At 43.7% G+C, this 18,461-nt stretch overlaps 1 protein-coding gene across 1 annotated transcript in view; it reads left to right on the forward strand.

Moving 5' to 3' along the window:
• Nucleotides 1-3,972: 3,972 nt before the first annotated feature.
• Nucleotides 3,973-18,461, forward strand: part of LOC311118538 (egl nine homolog 1-like) — a 115,569-nt gene continuing 101,080 nt past the window's right edge. Inside the window, exon 1 of the mRNA XM_084193330.1 lies at nucleotides 3,973-4,733. Coding sequence (XP_084049456.1) covers nucleotides 4,617-4,733 — 117 coding nt within the window. The 5' untranslated portion in view covers nucleotides 3,973-4,616. The remainder of the gene's footprint in view (nucleotides 4,734-18,461) is intronic.

Consider the following 18,461-nt stretch of genomic DNA (forward strand, 5'->3'; position numbering starts at 1 on the left):
TAATGGTCAACTGTCAAGTGCTTTGATGGGCAATGGAATGGATAGGGGAACCAATGTAATACATAGACTATTAGCTAAAGACCTGTCCATAAAGTTCCCAGCTGTGCCTGAATCGACCAGCGCCTTAAACTGGGGAACTACCGTGTAATCAGGGAAGTTGATGTGTATGGTGAAGTGCACAGCAGAGGGTTCTGAACGAGTGTGGGTTTGCGCTACCTGGGGCGATGCGAGAGTGACCTGCATGCCGCCTCCAGACAGCGTGCAGCAGAATGTCCTCTCTTGCCACAAGAGTGACACTGAATGCCGAATAAATGGTTTATTCGGCAAATACAGCGGTACGCAGAAATGCGTAAAACACTACAGTGCGGTATAACGGCGCACTGGAGAAAACAAAGCACACGGGTGAATATCCCGGCGATACAAATATATAAAGCTCCACCGCGCTATCGTCACCTCCACAATAAATAATCACACACAAAGACAAGGGGGGCAGAGGGAATATTTATACAGGTACTGATGAGGGGATATGAACCAGGACAAGGGGGCAGAGGGAACACCTATACAGGTACTGATGAGGGGATATGAACCAGGACAAGGGGGCAGAGGGAACACCTATACAGGTACTGATGAGGGGATATGAACCAGGTGTGTGAAAAAACAAGACAAAACAAATGGAATGATGAGATGAGGAGCGGCTGTGGCTAGAAGGCCGGTGACGACGAACGCCGAAGCCTGCCTGAACAAGGAGAGGAGGAAGCTTTGGAGGAAGTCGTGACTGCATATGTATTCACCACCTTTGCTATGAAGCCCCTAAATAAGATCAGGTGCAACCAATTACCTTCAGAAGTCACATAATTAGTTAAATAAAGTCCACCTGTGTGCAATCTAAGTGTCACATGATCTGTCACATGATCTCAGTGTATATATACACCTGTTCTGAGAGGCCCCAGTGTCTCCAACACCACTAAGCAAGGGGCACCACCAAGCAAGCGGCACCATGATGACCAAGGAACTATCCAAACAGGGGTGGGACAAAGTTGTGGAGAAGTACAGATCAGGTTTGGGTTCTGAAAAAATATCTGAAAATTTGAACATCCCACGGAGCACCATTTAAATCCATTATTAAAAAATGGAAAGAATATGGCACGACAACAAACCTGCCAAGAGAGGGCCGCTGTCACGATCGTTAACGGATGAGAAGGACCAAGGCGCAGCGTGATATGTATTCATATTTATTTCCGTACTGAACACACGACAAATCAACAAACGAAACGTGAAGTCCAAGGTAGACAAAATAACATACCTCACACGGAACAAGATCCCACAACTAACAGGTGCCAAAAGGCTGCCTATGTATGGTCCCCAATCAGAGACAACGAGCTACAGCTGCCTCTGATTGGGAACCACACCGGCCAACATAGATCTACACACTCTAGATCTTAAACATAGAAAATCCAACATAGCAAACACACAACACAGAAAATACACACCCTGACTCAACCAATACGAGTCCCTTGAGTCAGGGCGTGACAGTACCCTCCCCCCAAAGGTGCGGACTCCGACCGTGCCACATAAACATAACAGGGTAGGGGCCGGGTGGGCATTCCGCCTCGGGGCGTGACCACCACTTACTCTCCACCTCCCTGTTGCTATTGCTGCTATTCCCTTGCTGCTATTCCAGTTTCAACTGTTCTGCCTGCGGCTACGAAACCCCTACCTGTCCCAGACCTGCTGTTTTCAACTCTAAATGATCGGCTATGAAAAGCCAACTGAGAGACCTGAGCCCTAGGACCATACGTCGGGACTACCGGCCGTGGTGACTCCTTGCTATCCCCAGTCCGCCTGGCCTTGCTGCTATTCCAGTTTAAACTGTTCTGCCTGCGGTTATGGAACCCCTACCTGTCCCAGACCTGCTGTTTTAAACTCTAATGATCGGCTATGAAAAGCCAACTGAGATTTATTCCTGATTATTATTTGACCATGCTTGTCACTTATGAACATTTTTGAACATCTTGGCATGGTTCTGTTATAATCTCCACCCGGCACAGCCAGAAGAGGACTGGCCACCCCTCATAGCCTGGTTCCTCTCTAGGTTTCTTCCTAGGTTTTGCCTTTCTAGGGAGTTTTTCCTAGCCACCGTGCTTCTACACCTGCATTACTAGCTGTTTGGGGTTTTAGGCTGGGTTTCTGTACAGCACTTCGAGATATTAGCTGATGTAAGAAGGGCTATATAAAATAAAATTGATTGATTGTTGCGCCCCTGGTCTGGACCTCGGCGCGCTGCTTCCCCTCTCCTTCCTCCCACGACGTACCAAGCCCTGTCTGGACCCTGGTGTGGGAGACCCCGAACCTGGAGAGGGGCTGACGTCTGGGTCTGGACTGGAACCGCTGACTGGAGCTGGACCCGACGACGGTGGATCGAACTGCTCTGGCTCCGGAGTGGAGCCGCTGACCGGAGCTGGATCAGGCACCGGTGGAGCGGACTGCTCTGGCTCCGGAGTGGAGCCGCTGACCGGAGCTGGACTAGACCCCGGTGGAGCGGATTGCTCTGGCTCCGGAGTGGAGCAGCTGACCGGAGCTGAACTGGGCACCGGTGGAACAGGCACGGGCCGTGCCGGACTGGACACGCGCACCACCGGCTTGGTGCGGGGAGCAGGAACGGGCCGGACCGGGCTGACGACGCGCACCACTGGCTTGGTGCGAGGGGCAGGAACAGGCCGGGCCGGGCTGGCGACGCGCACCACTGGTTTGGTGCGAGGGGCAGGAACAGGCCGGACCGGGCTGGCGACGCGCACCACTGGTTTGGTGCGAGGGGCAGGAACAGGCCGGACCGGGCTGGCGACGCGCACCACTGGCTTGATGCGAGGGGCAGGAACGGACCGTACTGGGAACACGCACCACTGGCTTAGTGCGGGGAGCAGGAACGGGTCGGGCCGTACTGGGAACACGCACCACTGTCTTAGTGCGGGGAGCAGGTACGGGCCGGACCGTACTGGGAACACACACCACTGGCCTTGTGCGGGAAGCAGGAATGGGTCGGGCCGTACTGGCAACACGCACCACTGGCTTAGTGCAGGGATCAGGAACGGGCCGGACCGGACTGGCGACACACACCACTTTCTTGGTGTGAGGAGCGGGACTGGGTTCCCTTATAAACCCCCGCTCCTTCTGCTGCCTAACCAGCTCCTCTCGCCGTGCCTCTACACTCTCCTTCTCCCTTATCGCCTCCAGTAGCTCCTCCCTCTGACCAAATAACTCCTGCTCCCTCTGGACCAATAGCCCCCGTAACCTGGTGGCCTCCTCTCCTAACCTGCAGATTCGCCACGTCGCTGCCTCCTGCTGCCTCGTCGTCCACACCGTGTGCCCCCCAAATTTTTTTATTGGGGTTGCCTCTTGGGTCTCCGTCGTCGGCACTGTTGGCGCCGTTTCTCCTCTCCTACCTGGGCATCCTCATTCATCGCCCTCCGGTAACGGACGGCCTCTTCCTCCGAAATTCTCCCCCAACCGAGGAGGACATCAACTAATGTAACCTCCCGTTGAATTCCCGGCGTTTGCTCCTGAACCCGCTGCTTGGTCCTAGGTTGGTGGGATCTTCTGTCACGATCGTTAACGAATGAGACGGACCAAGGCGCAGCGTGATATGTATTCATATTTATTTCCGTACTGAACACACGACAAAACAACAAACGAAATGTGAAGTCCAAGGTAGACAAAATAACATACCTCACACGGAACAAGATCCCACAACTAACAGGTGCCAAAAGGCTGCCTATGTATGGTCCCCAATCAGAGACAACGAGCTACAGCTGCCTCTGATTGGGGACCACCCCGGCCAACATAGATCTACACACTCTAGATCTTAAACATAGAAAATCCAACATAGCAAACACACAACACAGAAAATACACACCCTGACTCAACCAATACGAGTCCCTTGAGTCAGGGCGTGACAGCCGCCCACCAACTGAAAAGTTATGCACACTCAAGTTTTCTGTTTTTTTGTGTTATTTCTTGTTTGTTTCACACCAAAAAATATTTTGCATCTTCAAAGTGGTAGGCATGTTGTGTAAATCAAATGATACAAACCCCCCAAAATCAATTTAATTCCAGGTTGTAAGGCAACAAAATAGGAAAAATGCCAAGTGGGGTGAATACTTTCACAAGCCACTGTAGGTGAGGCAGGTGAACCTGTAACCGTATTACTTCAACAGTATTTAACACGGTGACTGGCCTTGTATACTATTCAGGCTACCTGTAATTATGCAATCCTAAAGTACTATGACTTCTGCTGACATTTTTAAAACATTCCAAATTACAACAAATGTGTTATGATAGAGTTTGATCAAGAAATCTTTCAGATTTGAATGTCTATTTTAGACTGTAACGTCAATAACGGAGAGTGTAACATTCATAGCGGTTGTGTCTCCTTCCTAGGTCTAATCATGAGATTTAGTTAATTGATCACATTCTTAGGAGAGTCAGGACTAATCTTCTCCTCCTAGGCTAATCATGAGAGTTAGTCTATTTTAATGTTGTTATGAGTAATTCTGTTATCACGTATACTTAGGAGAGTCAGGACTAATCTTTTCCTCTGTTTCTGTTCTGTTGTCTAGGCGATGGTGGCATGTTACCCAGGCAACGGGACCGGATACGTACGCCACGTGGACAACCCGAACGGAGACGGGCGATGTGTCACCTGTATATACTACCTAAATAAAGACTGGGACGCCAAGGTATATTACTAATATTACTGTCTACAGTTATCTACTATTACTGAACCATGTAGCACAGAGACTGGGATACCAAGGTATGAAATATTACTGTCTACAGTTAATCCTGAAATTAACCCTCTAGCAAAGAGGGTGGACAGGATCCTTTGGGTTTTGACCAAGTAGGGAATAGGCTGTGTTGTTGCTTTAGTCTCTGGATCTCTAGTCTGTCGTCTCTGGTGTCTCTGGATCTCTAGTTTGTAGTCTCTGCTGTTTCTGGATCTCTAGTTTGTAGTTTGTGGTGTCTCTGGTGTTTCTGGATCTCTAGTTTGTAGTCTGTGGTGTCTCTGGTGTTTCTGGATCTCTAGTTTGTAGTCTGTGGTGTATTTGGTGTTTCTGGATCTCTAGTTTGTAGTCTAGTGTCTATGGTGTTTCTGGATCTCTAGTTTGTAGTCTGTTGTGTCTCTGGTGTCTGTGGATCTCTAGTTTGTAGTCAGTGGTGTTTCTGGATCTCTAGTTTGTAGTCTGTGGTGTTTCTGGATCTCTAGTTTGTAGTCTGTGGTGTTTCTGGATCTTTAGTTTGTAGTCTGTGGTGTCTCTGGTGTTTCTGGATCTCTAGTTTGTAGTCTGTGGTGTTAATGGATCTCTAGTTTGTAGTCTGTGGTGTCTGTGGTGTTTCTGGATCTCTACTTTGTAGTCTTTGGTGTCTCTGGTGGCTCTGGATCTCTGGTTTGTAGTATGTGGTGTGTCTGGATCTCTAGTTTGTGGTTTGTGGTCTGTGGTGTCTGTGGTGTTTCTGGATCTCTAGCTTGTAGTATGTTTTGTTTCTGGATCTCTAGTTTGTAGTCTGTGGTGTCTGTGGTGTTTATGGATCTCTAGTTTGTAGTCTGTGGTGTATTTGGTGTTTATGGATCTCTAGTTTGTAGTCTGTGGTGTATTTAGTGTTTCTGGATCTCTTGTTTGTAGTCTGTGGTGTCTGGTGTTTCTGGATCTCTAGTTTGTAGTCTGTGGTGTCTGTGGTGTTTCTGGATCTCTAGTTTGTAGTCTGTGGTGTATTTGGTGTCTGTGGATCTCTAGTTTGTAGTCAGTGGTGTTTCTGGATCTCTAGTTTGTAGTCTGTGGTGTTTATGGATCTCTAGTTTGTAGTCTGTGTTGTCTCTGGTGTTTCTTGAACTGTAGTTTGTAGTATGTGGTGTGTTTGGTGTTTCTGGATCTCTAGTTTAGTCTGTGGTGTTTCTGGATCTCTAGTTTGTAGTCTTTAGTGTCTCTGGATCTGTAGTTTGTAGTCTGGTGTGTCTCTGGTGTTTCTGGATTTCTAGTTTGTAGTCTGTGGTGTTTCTGGATCTCTAGTTTGTAGTCTGTGGTGTTTCTGGATCTTTAGTTTGCAGTCTGTGGTGTTTCTGGATCTTTAGTTTGTAGTCTGTGGTGTTTCTGGATCTCTAGTTTGTAGTCTGTGGTGTTTCTGGATCTTTAGTTTGCAGTCTGTGGTGTTTCTGGATCTTTAGTTTGTAGTCTGTGGTGTTTCTGGATCTCTAGTTTAGTCTGTGGTGTTTCTGGATCTTTAGTGTGTAGTCAGTGGTGTTTCTGGATCTCTAGTTTAGTCTGTGGTGTCTCTGGTGTTTCTGGATCTCTAGTTTGTAGTCTGTGGTGTTTCTGGATCTCTAGTTTGTAGTCTGTGGTGTTTCTGGATCTTTTAGTTTGTAGTCTGTGGTGTTTCTGGATCTCTAGTTTGTAGTCTGTGGTGTTTCTGGATCTCTAGTTTGTAGTCTGTGGTGTTTCTGGATCTTTAGTTTGTAGTCTGTGGTGTTTCTGGATCTTTAGTTTGCAGTCTGTGGTGTTTCTGGATCTTTAGTTTGTAGTCTGTTGTGTTTCTGGATCTCTAGTTTAGTCTGTGGTGTTTCTGGATCTTTAGTTTGTAGTCAGTGGTGTTTCTGGATCTCTAGTTTAGTCTGTGGTGTTTCTGGATCTTTAGTTTGTAGTCAGTGGTGTTTCTGGATCTCTAGTTTAGTCTGTGGTGTTTCTGGATCTTTAGTTTGTAGTCTGTGGTGTTTCTGGATCTCTAGTTTAGTCTGTGGTGTTTCTGGATCTTTAGTTTGTAGTCTGTGGTGTTTCTGGATCTCTAGTTTAGTCTGTGGTGTTTCTGGATCTTTAGTTTGTAGTCAGTGGTGTTTCTGGATCTCTAGTTTGTAGTCTGTGGTGTTTCTGGATCTCTAGTTTGTAGTTTGTGGTGTTTCTGGATCTTTTAGTTTGTAGTCTGTGGTGTTTCTGGATCTCTAGTTTGTAGTCTGTGGTGTTTCTGGATCTTTAGTTTGTAGTCTGTGGTGTTTCTGGATCTTTTAGTTTGTAGTCTGTGGTGTTTCTGGATCTCTGGTTTGTAGTCTGTGGTGTTTCTGGATCTCTAGTTTGTAGTCTGTGGTGTTTCTGGATCTCTAGTTTGTAGTCTGTGGTGTTTCTGGATCTTTAGTTTGTAGTCTGGTGTTTCTGGATCTTTAGTTTGCAGTCTGTGGTGTTTCTGGATCTTTAGTTTGTAGTCTGTGGTGTTTCTGGATCTCTAGTTTAGTCGGTGGTGTTTCTGGATCTTTATTTTGTAGTCAGTGGTGTTTCTGGATCTCTAGTTTGTAGTCTGTGGTGTTTCTGGATCTCTAGTTTGTAGTCAGTGGTGTTTCTGGATCTCTAGTCTGTAGTCTGTGGTGTTTCTGGATCTCTAGTCTGTAGTCTGTGGTGTTTCTGGATCTTTATTTTGTAGTCAGTGGTGTTTCTGGATCTCTAGTTTGTAGTCTGTGGTGTTTCTGGATCTCTAGTTTGTAGTCTGTGGTGTTTCTGGATCTCTAGTTTGTAGTCTGTGGTGTTTCTGGATCTCTAGTTTGTAGTCTGTGGTGTTTCTGGATCTCTAGTTTGTAGTCTGTGATGTCTCTGGTGTTTCTGGATCTTTAATTTGTAGTCTGTGGTGTTTCTGGATGTCTAGTTTGTAGTCTGTGGTGTATTTGGTGTTTCTGGATCTCTAGTTTGTAGTCTTTGGTGTATTTGGTGTTTCTGGATCTTTTGTTTGTAGTCTGTGGTGTCTCTGGTGTTTCTGGATCTCTAGTTTGTAGTCTGTGGTGTCTGTGGTGTTTCTGGATCTTTAGTTTGTAGTCTGGTGTTTCTGGATCTTTAGTTTGCAGTCTGTGGTGTTTCTGGATCTTTAGTTTGTAGTCTGTGGTGTTTCTGGATCTCTAGTTTAGTCGGTGGTGTTTCTGGATCTTTATTTTGTAGTCAGTGGTGTTTCTGGATCTCTAGTTTGTAGTCTGTGGTGTTTCTGGATCTCTAGTTTGTAGTCAGTGGTGTTTCTGGATCTCTAGTCTGTAGTCTGTGGTGTTTCTGGATCTCTAGTCTGTAGTCTGTGGTGTTTCTGGATCTTTATTTTGTAGTCAGTGGTGTTTCTGGATCTCTAGTTTGTAGTCTGTGGTGTTTCTGGATCTCTAGTTTGTAGTCTGTGGTGTTTCTGGATCTCTAGTTTGTAGTCTGTGGTGTTTCTGGATCTCTAGTTTGTAGTCTGTGGTGTTTCTGGATCTCTAGTTTGTAGTCTGTGATGTCTCTGGTGTTTCTGGATCTTTAATTTGTAGTCTGTGGTGTTTCTGGATCTCTAGTTTGTAGTCAGTGGTGTTTCTGGATCTCTAGTCTGTAGTCTGTGGTGTTTCTGGATCTCTAGTCTGTAGTCTTTGGTGTTTCTGGATCTCTAGTCTGTAGTCTGTGGTGTTTCTGGATCTTTATTTTGTAGTCAGTGGTGTTTCTGGATCTCTAGTTTGTAGTCTGTGGTGTTTCTGGATCTCTAGTTTGTAGTCTGTGGTGTTTCTGGATCTCTAGTTTGTAGTCTGTGGTGTTTCTGGATCTCTAGTTTGTAGTCTGTGGTGTTTCTGGATCTCTAGTTTGTAGTCTGTGGTGTTTCTGGATCTCTAGTTTGTAGTCTGTGATGTCTCTGGTGTTTCTGGATCTTTAATTTGTAGTCTGTGGTGTTTCTGGATGTCTAGTTTGTAGTCTGTGGTGTATTTGGTGTTTCTGGATCTCTAGTTTGTAGTCTTTGGTGTATTTGGTGTTTCTGGATCTTTTGTTTGTAGTCTGTGGTGTCTCTGGTGTTTCTGGATCTCTAGTTTGTAGTCTGTGGTGTCTGTGGTGTTTCTGGATCTCTAGTTTGTAGTCTGTGGTGTATTTGGTGTTTCTGGATCTCTAGTTTGTAGTCTAGTGTCTATGGTGTTTCTGGATCTCTAGTTTGTAGTCTGTGGTGTTTCTGGATCTCTAGTTTGTAGTCTGTGGTGTTTCTGGATCTCTAGTTTGTAGTCTGTGGTGTTTCTGGATCTCTAGTTTGTAGTCTGTGATGTCTCTGGTGTTTCTGGATCTTTAATTTGTAGTCTGTGGTGTTTCTGGATGTCTAGTTTGTAGTCTGTGGTGTATTTGGTGTTTCTGGATCTCTAGTTTGTAGTCTTTGGTGTATTTGGTGTTTCTGGATCTTTTGTTTGTAGTCTGTTGTGTCTCTGGTGTCTGTGGATCTCTAGTTTGTAGTCAGTGGTGTTTCTGGATCTCTAGTTTGTAGTCTGTGGTGTTTATGGATCTCTAGTTTGTAGTCTGTGTTGTCTCTGGTGTTTCTTGAACTCTAGTTTGTAGTATGTGGTGTGTTTGGTGTTTCTGGATCTCTAGTTTAGTCTGTGGTGTTTCTGGATCTCTAGTTTAGTCTGTGGTGTTTCTGGATCTCTAGTTTGTAGTCTGTGGTGTCTCTGGTGTCTCTGGATCTCTAGTTTGTAGTCTGTGGTGTTTCTGGATCTTTAGTTTGTTGTCTGTGGTGTTTCTGGATCTCTAGTTTGTAGTCTGTGGTGTTTCTGGATCTCTAGTTTGTAGTCAGTGGTGTTTCTGGATCTCTAGTTTGTAGTCTGTGGTGTTTCTGGATCTCTAGTTTGTAGTCTGTGGTGTTTCTGGATCTCTAGTTTGTAGTCAGTGGTGTTTCTGGATCTCTAGTTTGTAGTCTGTGGTGTTTCTGGATCTCTAGTTTGTAGTCTGTGGTGTTTCTGGATCTCTAGTTTGTAGTCTGTGGTGTTTCTGGATCTCTAGTTTGTAGTCTGTGGTGTTTCTGGATCTCTAGTTTGTAGTCTGTGGTGTTTATGGATCTATAGTTTGTAGTCTGTGTTGTCTCTGGTGTTTCTTGAACTCTAGTTTGTAGTATGTGGTGTGTTTGGTGTTTCTGGATCTCTAGTTTAGTCTGTGGTGTTTCTGGATCTCTAGTTTAGTCTGTGGTGTTTCTGGATCTCTAGTTTGTAGTCTGTGGTGTCTCTGGTGTCTCTGGATCTCTAGTTTGTAGTCTGTGGTGTTTCTGGATCTTTAGTTTGTTGTCTGTGGTGTTTCTGGATCTCTAGTTTGTAGTCTGTGGTGTTTCTGGATCTCTAGTTTGTAGTCAGTGGTGTTTCTGGATCTCTAGTTTGTAGTCTGTGGTGTTTCTGGATCTCTAGTTTGTAGTCTGTGGTGTTTCTGGATCTCTAGTTTGTAGTCAGTGGTGTTTCTGGATCTCTAGTTTGTAGTCTGTGGTGTTTCTGGATCTCTAGTTTGTAGTCTTTGGTGTATTTGGTGTTTCTGGATCTTTTGTTTGTAGTCTGTGGTGTCTCTGGTGTTTCTGGATCTCTAGTTTGTAGTCTGTGGTGTCTGTGGTATTTCTGGATCTCTAGTTTGTAGTCTGTGGTGTATTTGGTGTTTCTGGATCTCTAGTTTGTAGTCTAGTGTCTATGGTGTTTCTGGATCTCTAGTTTGTAGTCTGTTGTGTCTCTGGTGTCTGTGGATCTCTAGTTTGTAGTCAGTGGTGTTTCTGGATCTCTAGTTTGTAGTCTGTGGTGTTTATGGATCTCTAGTTTGTAGTCTGTGTTGTCTCTGGTGTTTCTTGAACTCTAGTTTGTAGTATGTGGTGTGTTTGGTGTTTCTGGATCTCTAGTTTAGTCTGTGGTGTTTCTGGATCTCAAGTTTAGTCTGTGGTGTTTCTGGATCTCTAGTTTGTAGTCTGTGGTGTTTCTGGATCTCTAGTTTGTAGTCTGTGGTGTTTCTGGATCTCTAGTTTGTAGTCAGTGGTGTTTCTGGATCTCTAGTTTGTAGTCTGTTGTGTTTCTGGATCTCTAGTTTGTAGTCTGTGGTGTTTCTGGATCTCTAGTTTGTAGTCTGTGGTGTTTCTGGATCTCTAGTTTGTAGTCTGTGGTGTTTCTGGATCTCTAGTTTGTAGTCTGTGGTGTTTCTGGATCTCTAGTTTGTAGTCTGTGGTGTCTCTGGTGTTTCTGGATTTTTAGTTTGTAGTCTGTGGTGTTTCTGGATGTCTAGTTTGTAGTCTGTGGTGTATTTGGTGTTTCTGGATCTCTAGTTTGTAGTCTTTGGTGTATTTGGTGTTTCTGGATCTTTTGTTTGTAGTCTGTGGTGTCTCTGGTGTTTCTGGATCTCTAGTTTGTAGTCTGTGGTGTCTGTGGTGTTTCTGGATCTCTAGTTTGTAGTCTGTGGTGTATTTGGTGTTTCTGGATCTCTAGTTTGTAGTCTAGTGTCTATGGTGTTTCTGGATCTCTAGTTTGTAGTCTGTTGTGTCTCTGGTGTCTGTGGATCTCTAGTTTGTAGTCAGTGGTGTTTCTGGATCTCTAGTTTGTAGTCTGTGGTGTCTCTGGTGTCTCTGGATCTCTAGTTTGTAGTCTGTGGTGTTTCTGGATCTTTAGTTTGTTGTCTGTGGTGTTTCTGGATCTCTAGTTTGTAGTCTGTGGTGTTTCTGGATCTCTAGTTTGTAGTCTGTGGTGTTTCTGGATCTCTAGTTTGTAGTCTGTGGTGTCTCTGGTGTTTCTGGATCTCTAGTTTGTAGTCTGTGGTGTCTCTGGTGTTTCCAGATCTCTAGTTTGTAGTCTGTGGTGTTAATGGATCTCTAGTTTGTAGTCTGTGGTGTGTCTGGATCTCTTGTTTGTGGTCTGTGGTGTTTCTGGATCTCTAGCTTGTAGTATGTTTTGTTTCTGGGTCTCTAGGTTGTAGTCTGTGGTGTCTTTGGTGTTTATGGATCTCTAGTTTGTAGTCTGTGGTGTATTTGGTGTTTATGGATCTCTAGTTTGTAGTCTGTGGTGTATTTAGTGTTTCTGGATCTCTTGTTTGTAGTCTGTGGTGTCTGGTGTTTCTGGATCTCTAGTTTGTAGTCTGTGGTGTCTGTGGTGTTTCTTGAACTGTAGTTTGTAGTATGTGGTGTGTTTGGTGTTTCTGGATCTCTAGTTTAGTCTGTGGTGTTTCTGGATCTCTAGTTTAGTATGTGGTGTTTCTGGATCTCTAGTTTAGTCTGTGGTGTTTCTGGATCTCTAGTTTGTAGTCTTTAGTGTCTCTGGATCTGTAGTTTGTTGTCTGTGGTGTCTCTGGTGTTTCTGGATCTCTAGTTTGTAGTCTGTGGTGTTTCTGGATCTCTAGTTTGTAGTCTGTGGTGTTTCTGGATCTTTAGTTTGCAGTCTGTGGTGTTTCTGGATCTTTAGTTTGTAGTCTGTGGTGTTTCTGGATCTCTAGTTTAGTCTGTGGTGTTTCTGGATCTTTAGTTTGTAGTCAGTGGTGTTTCTGGATCTCTAGTTTAGTCTGTGGTGTCTCTGGTGTTTCTGGATCTTTTAGTTTGTAGTCTGTGGTGTTTCTGGATCTCTAGTTTGTAGTCTGTGGTGTTTCTGAATCTCTAGTTTGTAGTCTGTGGTGTTTCTGGATCTTTTAGTTTGTAGTCTGTGGTGTTTCTGGATCTTTAGTTTGTAGTCTGTGGTGTTTCTGGATCTTTAGTTTGCAGTCTGTGGTGTTTCTGGATCTTTAGTTTGTAGTCTGTGGTGTTTCTGGATCTCTAGTTTAGTCTGTGGTGTTTCTGGATCTTTAGTTTGTAGTCAGTGGTGTTTCTGGATCTCTAGTTTAGTCTGTGGTGTTTCTGGATCTTTAGTTTGTAGTCAGTGGTGTTTCTGGATCTCTAGTTTAGTCTGTGGTGTTTCTGGATCTTTAGTTTGTAGTCTGTGGTGTTTCTGGATCTCTAGTTTGTAGTCTGTGGTGTTTCTGGATCTTTAGTTTGTAGTCTGTGGTGTTTCTGGATCTCTAGTTTAGTCTGTGGTGTTTCTGGATCTTTAGTTTGTAGTCAGGGGTGTTTCTGGATCTCTAGTTTGTAGTCTGTGGTGTTTCTGGATCTTTTAGTTTGTAGTCTGTGGTGTGTCTGGTGTTTCCAGATCTCTAGTTTGTAGTCTGTGGTGTTAATGGATCTCTAGTTTGTAGTCAGTGGTGTTTCTGGATCTCTAGTCTGTAGTCTGTGGTGTTTCTGGATCTCTAGTCTGTAGTCTGTGGTGTTTCTGGATCTCTAGTTTGTAGTCAGTGGTGTTTCTGGATCTCTAGTTTGTAGTCTGTGGTGTTTCTGGATCTCTAGTTTGTAGTCTGTGGTGTTTCTGGATCTCTAGTTTGTAGTCTGTGGTGTTTCTGGATCTTTAGTTTGTAGTCTGTGGTGTTTCTGGATCTTTAGTTTGCAGTCTGTGGTGTTTCTGGATCTTTAGTTTGCAGTCTGTGGTGTTTCTGGATCTTTAGTTTGTAGTCTGTGGTGTTTCTGGATCTTTAGTTTGTAGTCTGTGGTGTTTCTGGATCTCTAGTTTGTAGTCTGTGGTGTTTCTGGATCTCTAGTTTGTAGTCAGTGGTGTTTCTGGATCTCTAGTTTGTAGTCTCTGGTGTTTCTGGATCTCTAGTTTGTAGTCTGTGGTGTTTCTGGATCTTTAGTTTGCAGTCTGTGGTGTTTCTGGATCTTTAGTTTGCAGTCTGTGGTGTTTCTGGATCTTTAGTTTGTAGTCTGTGGTGTTCTGGATCTTTAGTTTGTAGTCTGTGGTGTTTCTGGATCTCTAGTTTGTAGTCTGTGGTGTTTCTGGATCTCTAGTTTGTAGTCAGTGGTGTTTCTGGATCTCTAGTTTGTAGTCTGTGGTGTTTCTGGATCTCTAGTTTGTAGTCTGTGGTGTTTCTGGATCTCTAGTTTGTAGTCAGTGGTGTTTCTGGATCTCTAGTTTGTAGTCTGTGGTGTTTCTGGATCTCTAGTTTGTAGTCTGTATTGTTTCTGGATCTCTAGTTTGTAGTCTGTGGTGTTTCTGGATCTCTAGTTTGTAGTCTGTGGTGTTTCTGGATCTCTAGTTTGTAGTCTGTGGTGTTTCTGGATCTCTAGTTTGTAGTCTGTGATGTCTCTGGTGTTTCTGGATCTTTAATTTGTAGTCTGTGGTGTTTCTGGATGTCTATTTTGTAGTCTGTGGTGTATTTGGTGTTTCTGGATCTCTAGTTTGTAGTCTTTGGTGTATTTGGTGTTTCTGGATCTTTTGTTTGTAGTCTGTGGTGTCTCTGGTGTTTCTGGATCTCTAGTTTGTAGTCTGTGGTGTCTGTGGTGTTTCTGGATCTCTAGTTTGTAGTCTGTGGTGTATTTGGTGTTTCTGGATCTCTAGTTTGTAGGCTTGTGTCTATGGTGTTTCTGGATCTCTAGTTTGTAGTCTGTTGTGTCTCTGGTGTCTGTGGATCTCTAGTTTGTAGTCAGTGGTGTTTCTGGATCTCTAGTTTGTAGTCTGTGGTGTTTATGGATCTCTAGTTTGTAGTCTGTGTTGTCTCTGGTGTTTCTTGAACTCTAGTTTGTAGTATGTGGTGTGTTTGGTGTTTCTGGATCTCTAGTTTAGTCTGTGGTGTTTCTGGATCTCTAGTTTAGTCTGTGGTGTTTCTGGATCTCTAGTTTGTAGTCTGTGGTGTCTCTGGTGTCTCTGGATCTCTAGTTTGTAGTCTGTGGTGTTTCTGGATCTTTAGTTTGTTGTCTGTGGTGTTTCTGGATCTCTAGTTTGTAGTCTGTGGTGTTTCTGGATCTCTAGTTTGTAGTCAGTGGTGTTTCTGGATCTCTAGTTTGTAGTCTGTGGTGTTTCTGGATCTTTTAGTTTGTAGTCTGTGGTGTTTCTGGATCTCTAGTTTGTAGTCTGTGGTGTTTCTGAATCTCTAGTTTGTAGACTGTGGTGTTTCTGGATCTTTTAGTTTGTAGTCTGTGGTGTTTCTGGATCTTTAGTTTGTAGTCTGTGGTGTTTCTGGATCTTTAGTTTGCAGTCTGTGGTGTTTCTGGATCTTTAGTTTGTAGTCTGTGGTGTTTCTGGATCTCTAGTTTAGTCTGTGGTGTTTCTGGATCTTTAGTTTGTAGTCAGTGGTGTTTCTGGATCTCTAGTTTAGTCTGTGGTGTTTCTGGATCTTTAGTTTGTAGTCAGTGGTGTTTCTGGATCTCTAGTTTAGTCTGTGGTGTTTCTGGATCTTTAGTTTGTAGTCTGTGGTGTTTCTGGATCTCTAGTTTGTAGTCTGTGGTGTTTCTGGATCTTTAGTTTGTAGTCTGTGGTGTTTCTGGATCTCTAGTTTAGTCTGTGGTGTTTCTGGATCTTTAGTTTGTAGTCAGTGGTGTTTCTGGATCTCTAGTTTGTAGTCTGTGGTGTTTCTGGATCTTTTAGTTTGTAGTCTGTGGTGTCTCTGGTGTTTCCAGATCTCTAGTTTGTAGTCTGTGGTGTTAATGGATCTCTAGTTTGTAGTCAGTGGTGTTTCTGGATCTCTAGTCTGTAGTCTGTGGTGTTTCTGGATCTCTAGTCTGTAGTCTGTGGTGTTTCTGGATCTCTAGTTTGTAGTCAGTGGTGTTTCTGGATCTCTAGTTTGTAGTCTGTGGTGTTTCTGGATCTCTAGTTTGTAGTCTGTGGTGTTTCTGGATCTCTAGTTTGTAGTCTGTGGTGTTTCTGGATCTTTAGTTTGTAGTCTGTGGTGTTTCTGGATCTTTAGTTTGCAGTCTGTGGTGTTTCTGGATCTTTAGTTTGCAGTCTGTGGTGTTTCTGGATCTTTAGTTTGTAGTCTGTGGTGTTTCTGGATCTTTAGTTTGTAGTCTGTGGTGTTTCTGGATCTCTAGTTTGTAGTCTGTGGTGTTTCTGGATCTCTAGTTTGTAGTCAGTGGTGTTTCTGGATCTCTAGTTTGTAGTCTCTGGTGTTTCTGGATCTCTAGTTTGTAGTCTGTGGTGTTTCTGGATCTTTAGTTTGCAGTCTGTGGTGTTTCTGGATCTTTAGTTTGCAGTCTGTGGTGTTTCTGGATCTTTAGTTTGTAGTCTGTGGTGTTCTGGATCTTTAGTTTGTAGTCTGTGGTGTTTCTGGATCTCTAGTTTGTAGTCTGTGGTGTTTCTGGATCTCTAGTTTGTAGTCAGTGGTGTTTCTGGATCTCTAGTTTGTAGTCTGTGGTGTTTCTGGATCTCTAGTTTGTAGTCTGTGGTGTTTCTGGATCTCTAGTTTGTAGTCAGTGGTGTTTCTGGATCTCTAGTTTGTAGTCTGTGGTGTTTCTGGATCTCTAGTTTGTAGTCTGTGTTGTTTCTGGATCTCTAGTTTGTAGTCTGTGGTGTTTCTGGATCTCTAGTTTGTAGTCTGTGGTGTTTCTGGATCTCTAGTTTGTAGTCTGTGGTGTTTCTGGATCTCTAGTTTGTAGTCTGTGATGTCTCTGGTGTTTCTGGATCTTTAATTTGTAGTCTGTGGTGTTTCTGGATGTCTAGTTTGTAGTCTGTGGTGTATTTGGTGTTTCTGGATCTCTAGTTTGTAGTCTTTGGTGTATTTGGTGTTTCTGGATCTTTTGTTTGTAGTCTGTGGTGTCTCTGGTGTTTCTGGATCTCTAGTTTGTAGTCTGTGGTGTCTGTGTTGTTTCTGGATCTCTAGTTTGTAGTCTGTGGTGTATTTGGTGTTTCTGGATCTCTAGTTTGTAGGCTTGTGTCTATGGTGTTTCTGGATCTCTAGTTTGTAGTCTGTTGTGTCTCTGGTGTCTGTGGATCTCTAGTTTGTAGTCAGTGGTGTTTCTGGATCTCTAGTTTGTAGTCTGTGGTGTTTATGGATCTCTAGTTTGTAGTCTGTGTTGTCTCTGGTGTTTCTTGAACTCTAGTTTGTAGTATGTGGTGTGTTTGGTGTTTCTGGATCTCTAGTTTAGTCTGTGGTGTTTCTGGATCTCTAGTTTAGTCTGTGGTGTTTCTGGATCTCTAGTTTGTAGTCTGTGGTGTCTCTGGTGTCTCTGGATCTCTAGTTTGTAGTCTGTGGTGTTTCTGGATCTTTAGTTTGTTGTCTGTGGTGTTTCTGGATCTCTAGTTTGTAGTCTGTGGTGTTTCTGGATCTCTAGTTTGTAGTCAGTGGTGTTTCTGGATCTCTAGTTTGTAGTCTGTGGTGTTTCTGGATCTCTAGTTTGTAGTCTGTGGTGTTTCTGGATCTCTAGTTTGTAGTCAGTGGTGTTTCTGGATCTCTAGTTTGTAGTCTGTGGTGTTTCTGGATCTCTAGTTTGTAGTCTGTGGTGTTTCTGGATCTCTAGTTTGTAGTCTGTGGTGTTTCTGGATCTCTAGTTTGTAGTCTGGTGTTTCTGGATCTCTAGTTTGTGGTCTGTGGTGTTTCTGGATCTCTAGTTTGTAGTCTGTGATGTCTCTGGTGTTTCTGGATCTTTAGTTTGTAGTCTGTGGTGTTTCTGGATGTCTAGTTTGTAGTCTGTGGTGTATTTGGTGTTTCTGGATCTCTAGTTTGTAGTCTTTGGTGTATTTAGTGTTTCTGGATCTTTTGTTTGTAGTCTGTGGTGTCTGGTGTTTCTGGATCTCTAGTTTGTAGTCTGTGGTGTCTGTGGTGTTTCTGGATCTCTAGTTTGTAGTCTGTGGTGTATTTGGTGTTTCTGGATCTCTAGTTTGTAGTCTAGTGTCTATGGTGTTTCTGGATCTCTAGTTTGTAGTCTGTTGTGTCTCTGGTGTCTGTGGATCTCTAGTTTGTAGTCAGTGGTGTTTCTGGATCTCTAGTTTGTAGTCTGTGGTGTTTATGGATCTCTAGTTTGTAGTCTGTGTTGTCTCTGGTGTTTCTTGAACTCTAGTTTGTAGTATGTGGTGTGTTTGGTGTTTCTGGATCTCTAGTTTAGTCTGTGGTGTTTCTGGATCTCTAGTTTAGTCTGTGGTGTTTCTGGATCTCTAGTTTGTAGTCTGTGGTGTCTCTGGTGTCTCTGGATCTCTAGTTTGTAGTCTGTGGTGTTTCTGGATCTTTAGTTTGTTGTCTGTGGTGTTTCTGGATCTCTAGTTTGTAGTCTGTGGTGTTTCTGGATCTCTAGTTTGTAGTCTGTGGTGTTTCTGGATCTCTAGTTTGTAGTCTTTGGTGTCTCTGGTGTTTCTGGATCTCTAGTTTGTAGTCTGTGGTGTCTCTGGTGTTTCCAGATCTCTAGTTTGTAGTCTGTGGTGTTAATGGATCTCTAGTTTGTAGTCTGTGGTGTTTCTGGATCTCTAGTTTGTAGTCAGTGGTGTTTCTGGAACTCTAGTTTGTAGTCTGTGGTGTTTCTGGATCTATAGTTTGTAGTCTGTGGTGTTTCTGGATCTCTAGTTTGTAGTCTGTGGTGTTTCTGGATCTCTAGTTTGTAGTCTGTGGTGTTTCTGGATCTCTAGTTTGTAGTCTGTGGTGTTTCTGGATCTCTAGTTTGTAGTCTGTGATGTCTCTGGTGTTTCTGGATGTCTAGTTTGTAGTCTGTGGTGTATTTGGTGTTTCTGGATCTCTAGTTTGTAGTCTTTGGTGTATTTGGTGTTTCTGGATCTTTTGTTTGTAGTCTGTGGTGTCTCTGGTGTTTCTGGATCTCTAGTTTGTAGTCTGTGGTGTTTCTGGATCTATAGTTTGTAGTCTGTGGTGTTTCTGGATCTCTAGTTTGTAGTCTGTGGTGTTTCTGGATCTCTAGTTTAGTCTGTGGTGTTTCTGGATCTCTAGTTT

This window comes from Coregonus lavaretus, assembly GCF_964263955.1.
Source record: "Coregonus lavaretus genome assembly, contig: HAP1_SCAFFOLD_390, whole genome shotgun sequence".
Taxonomy (NCBI): Eukaryota; Metazoa; Chordata; class Actinopteri; order Salmoniformes; family Salmonidae; genus Coregonus; species Coregonus lavaretus.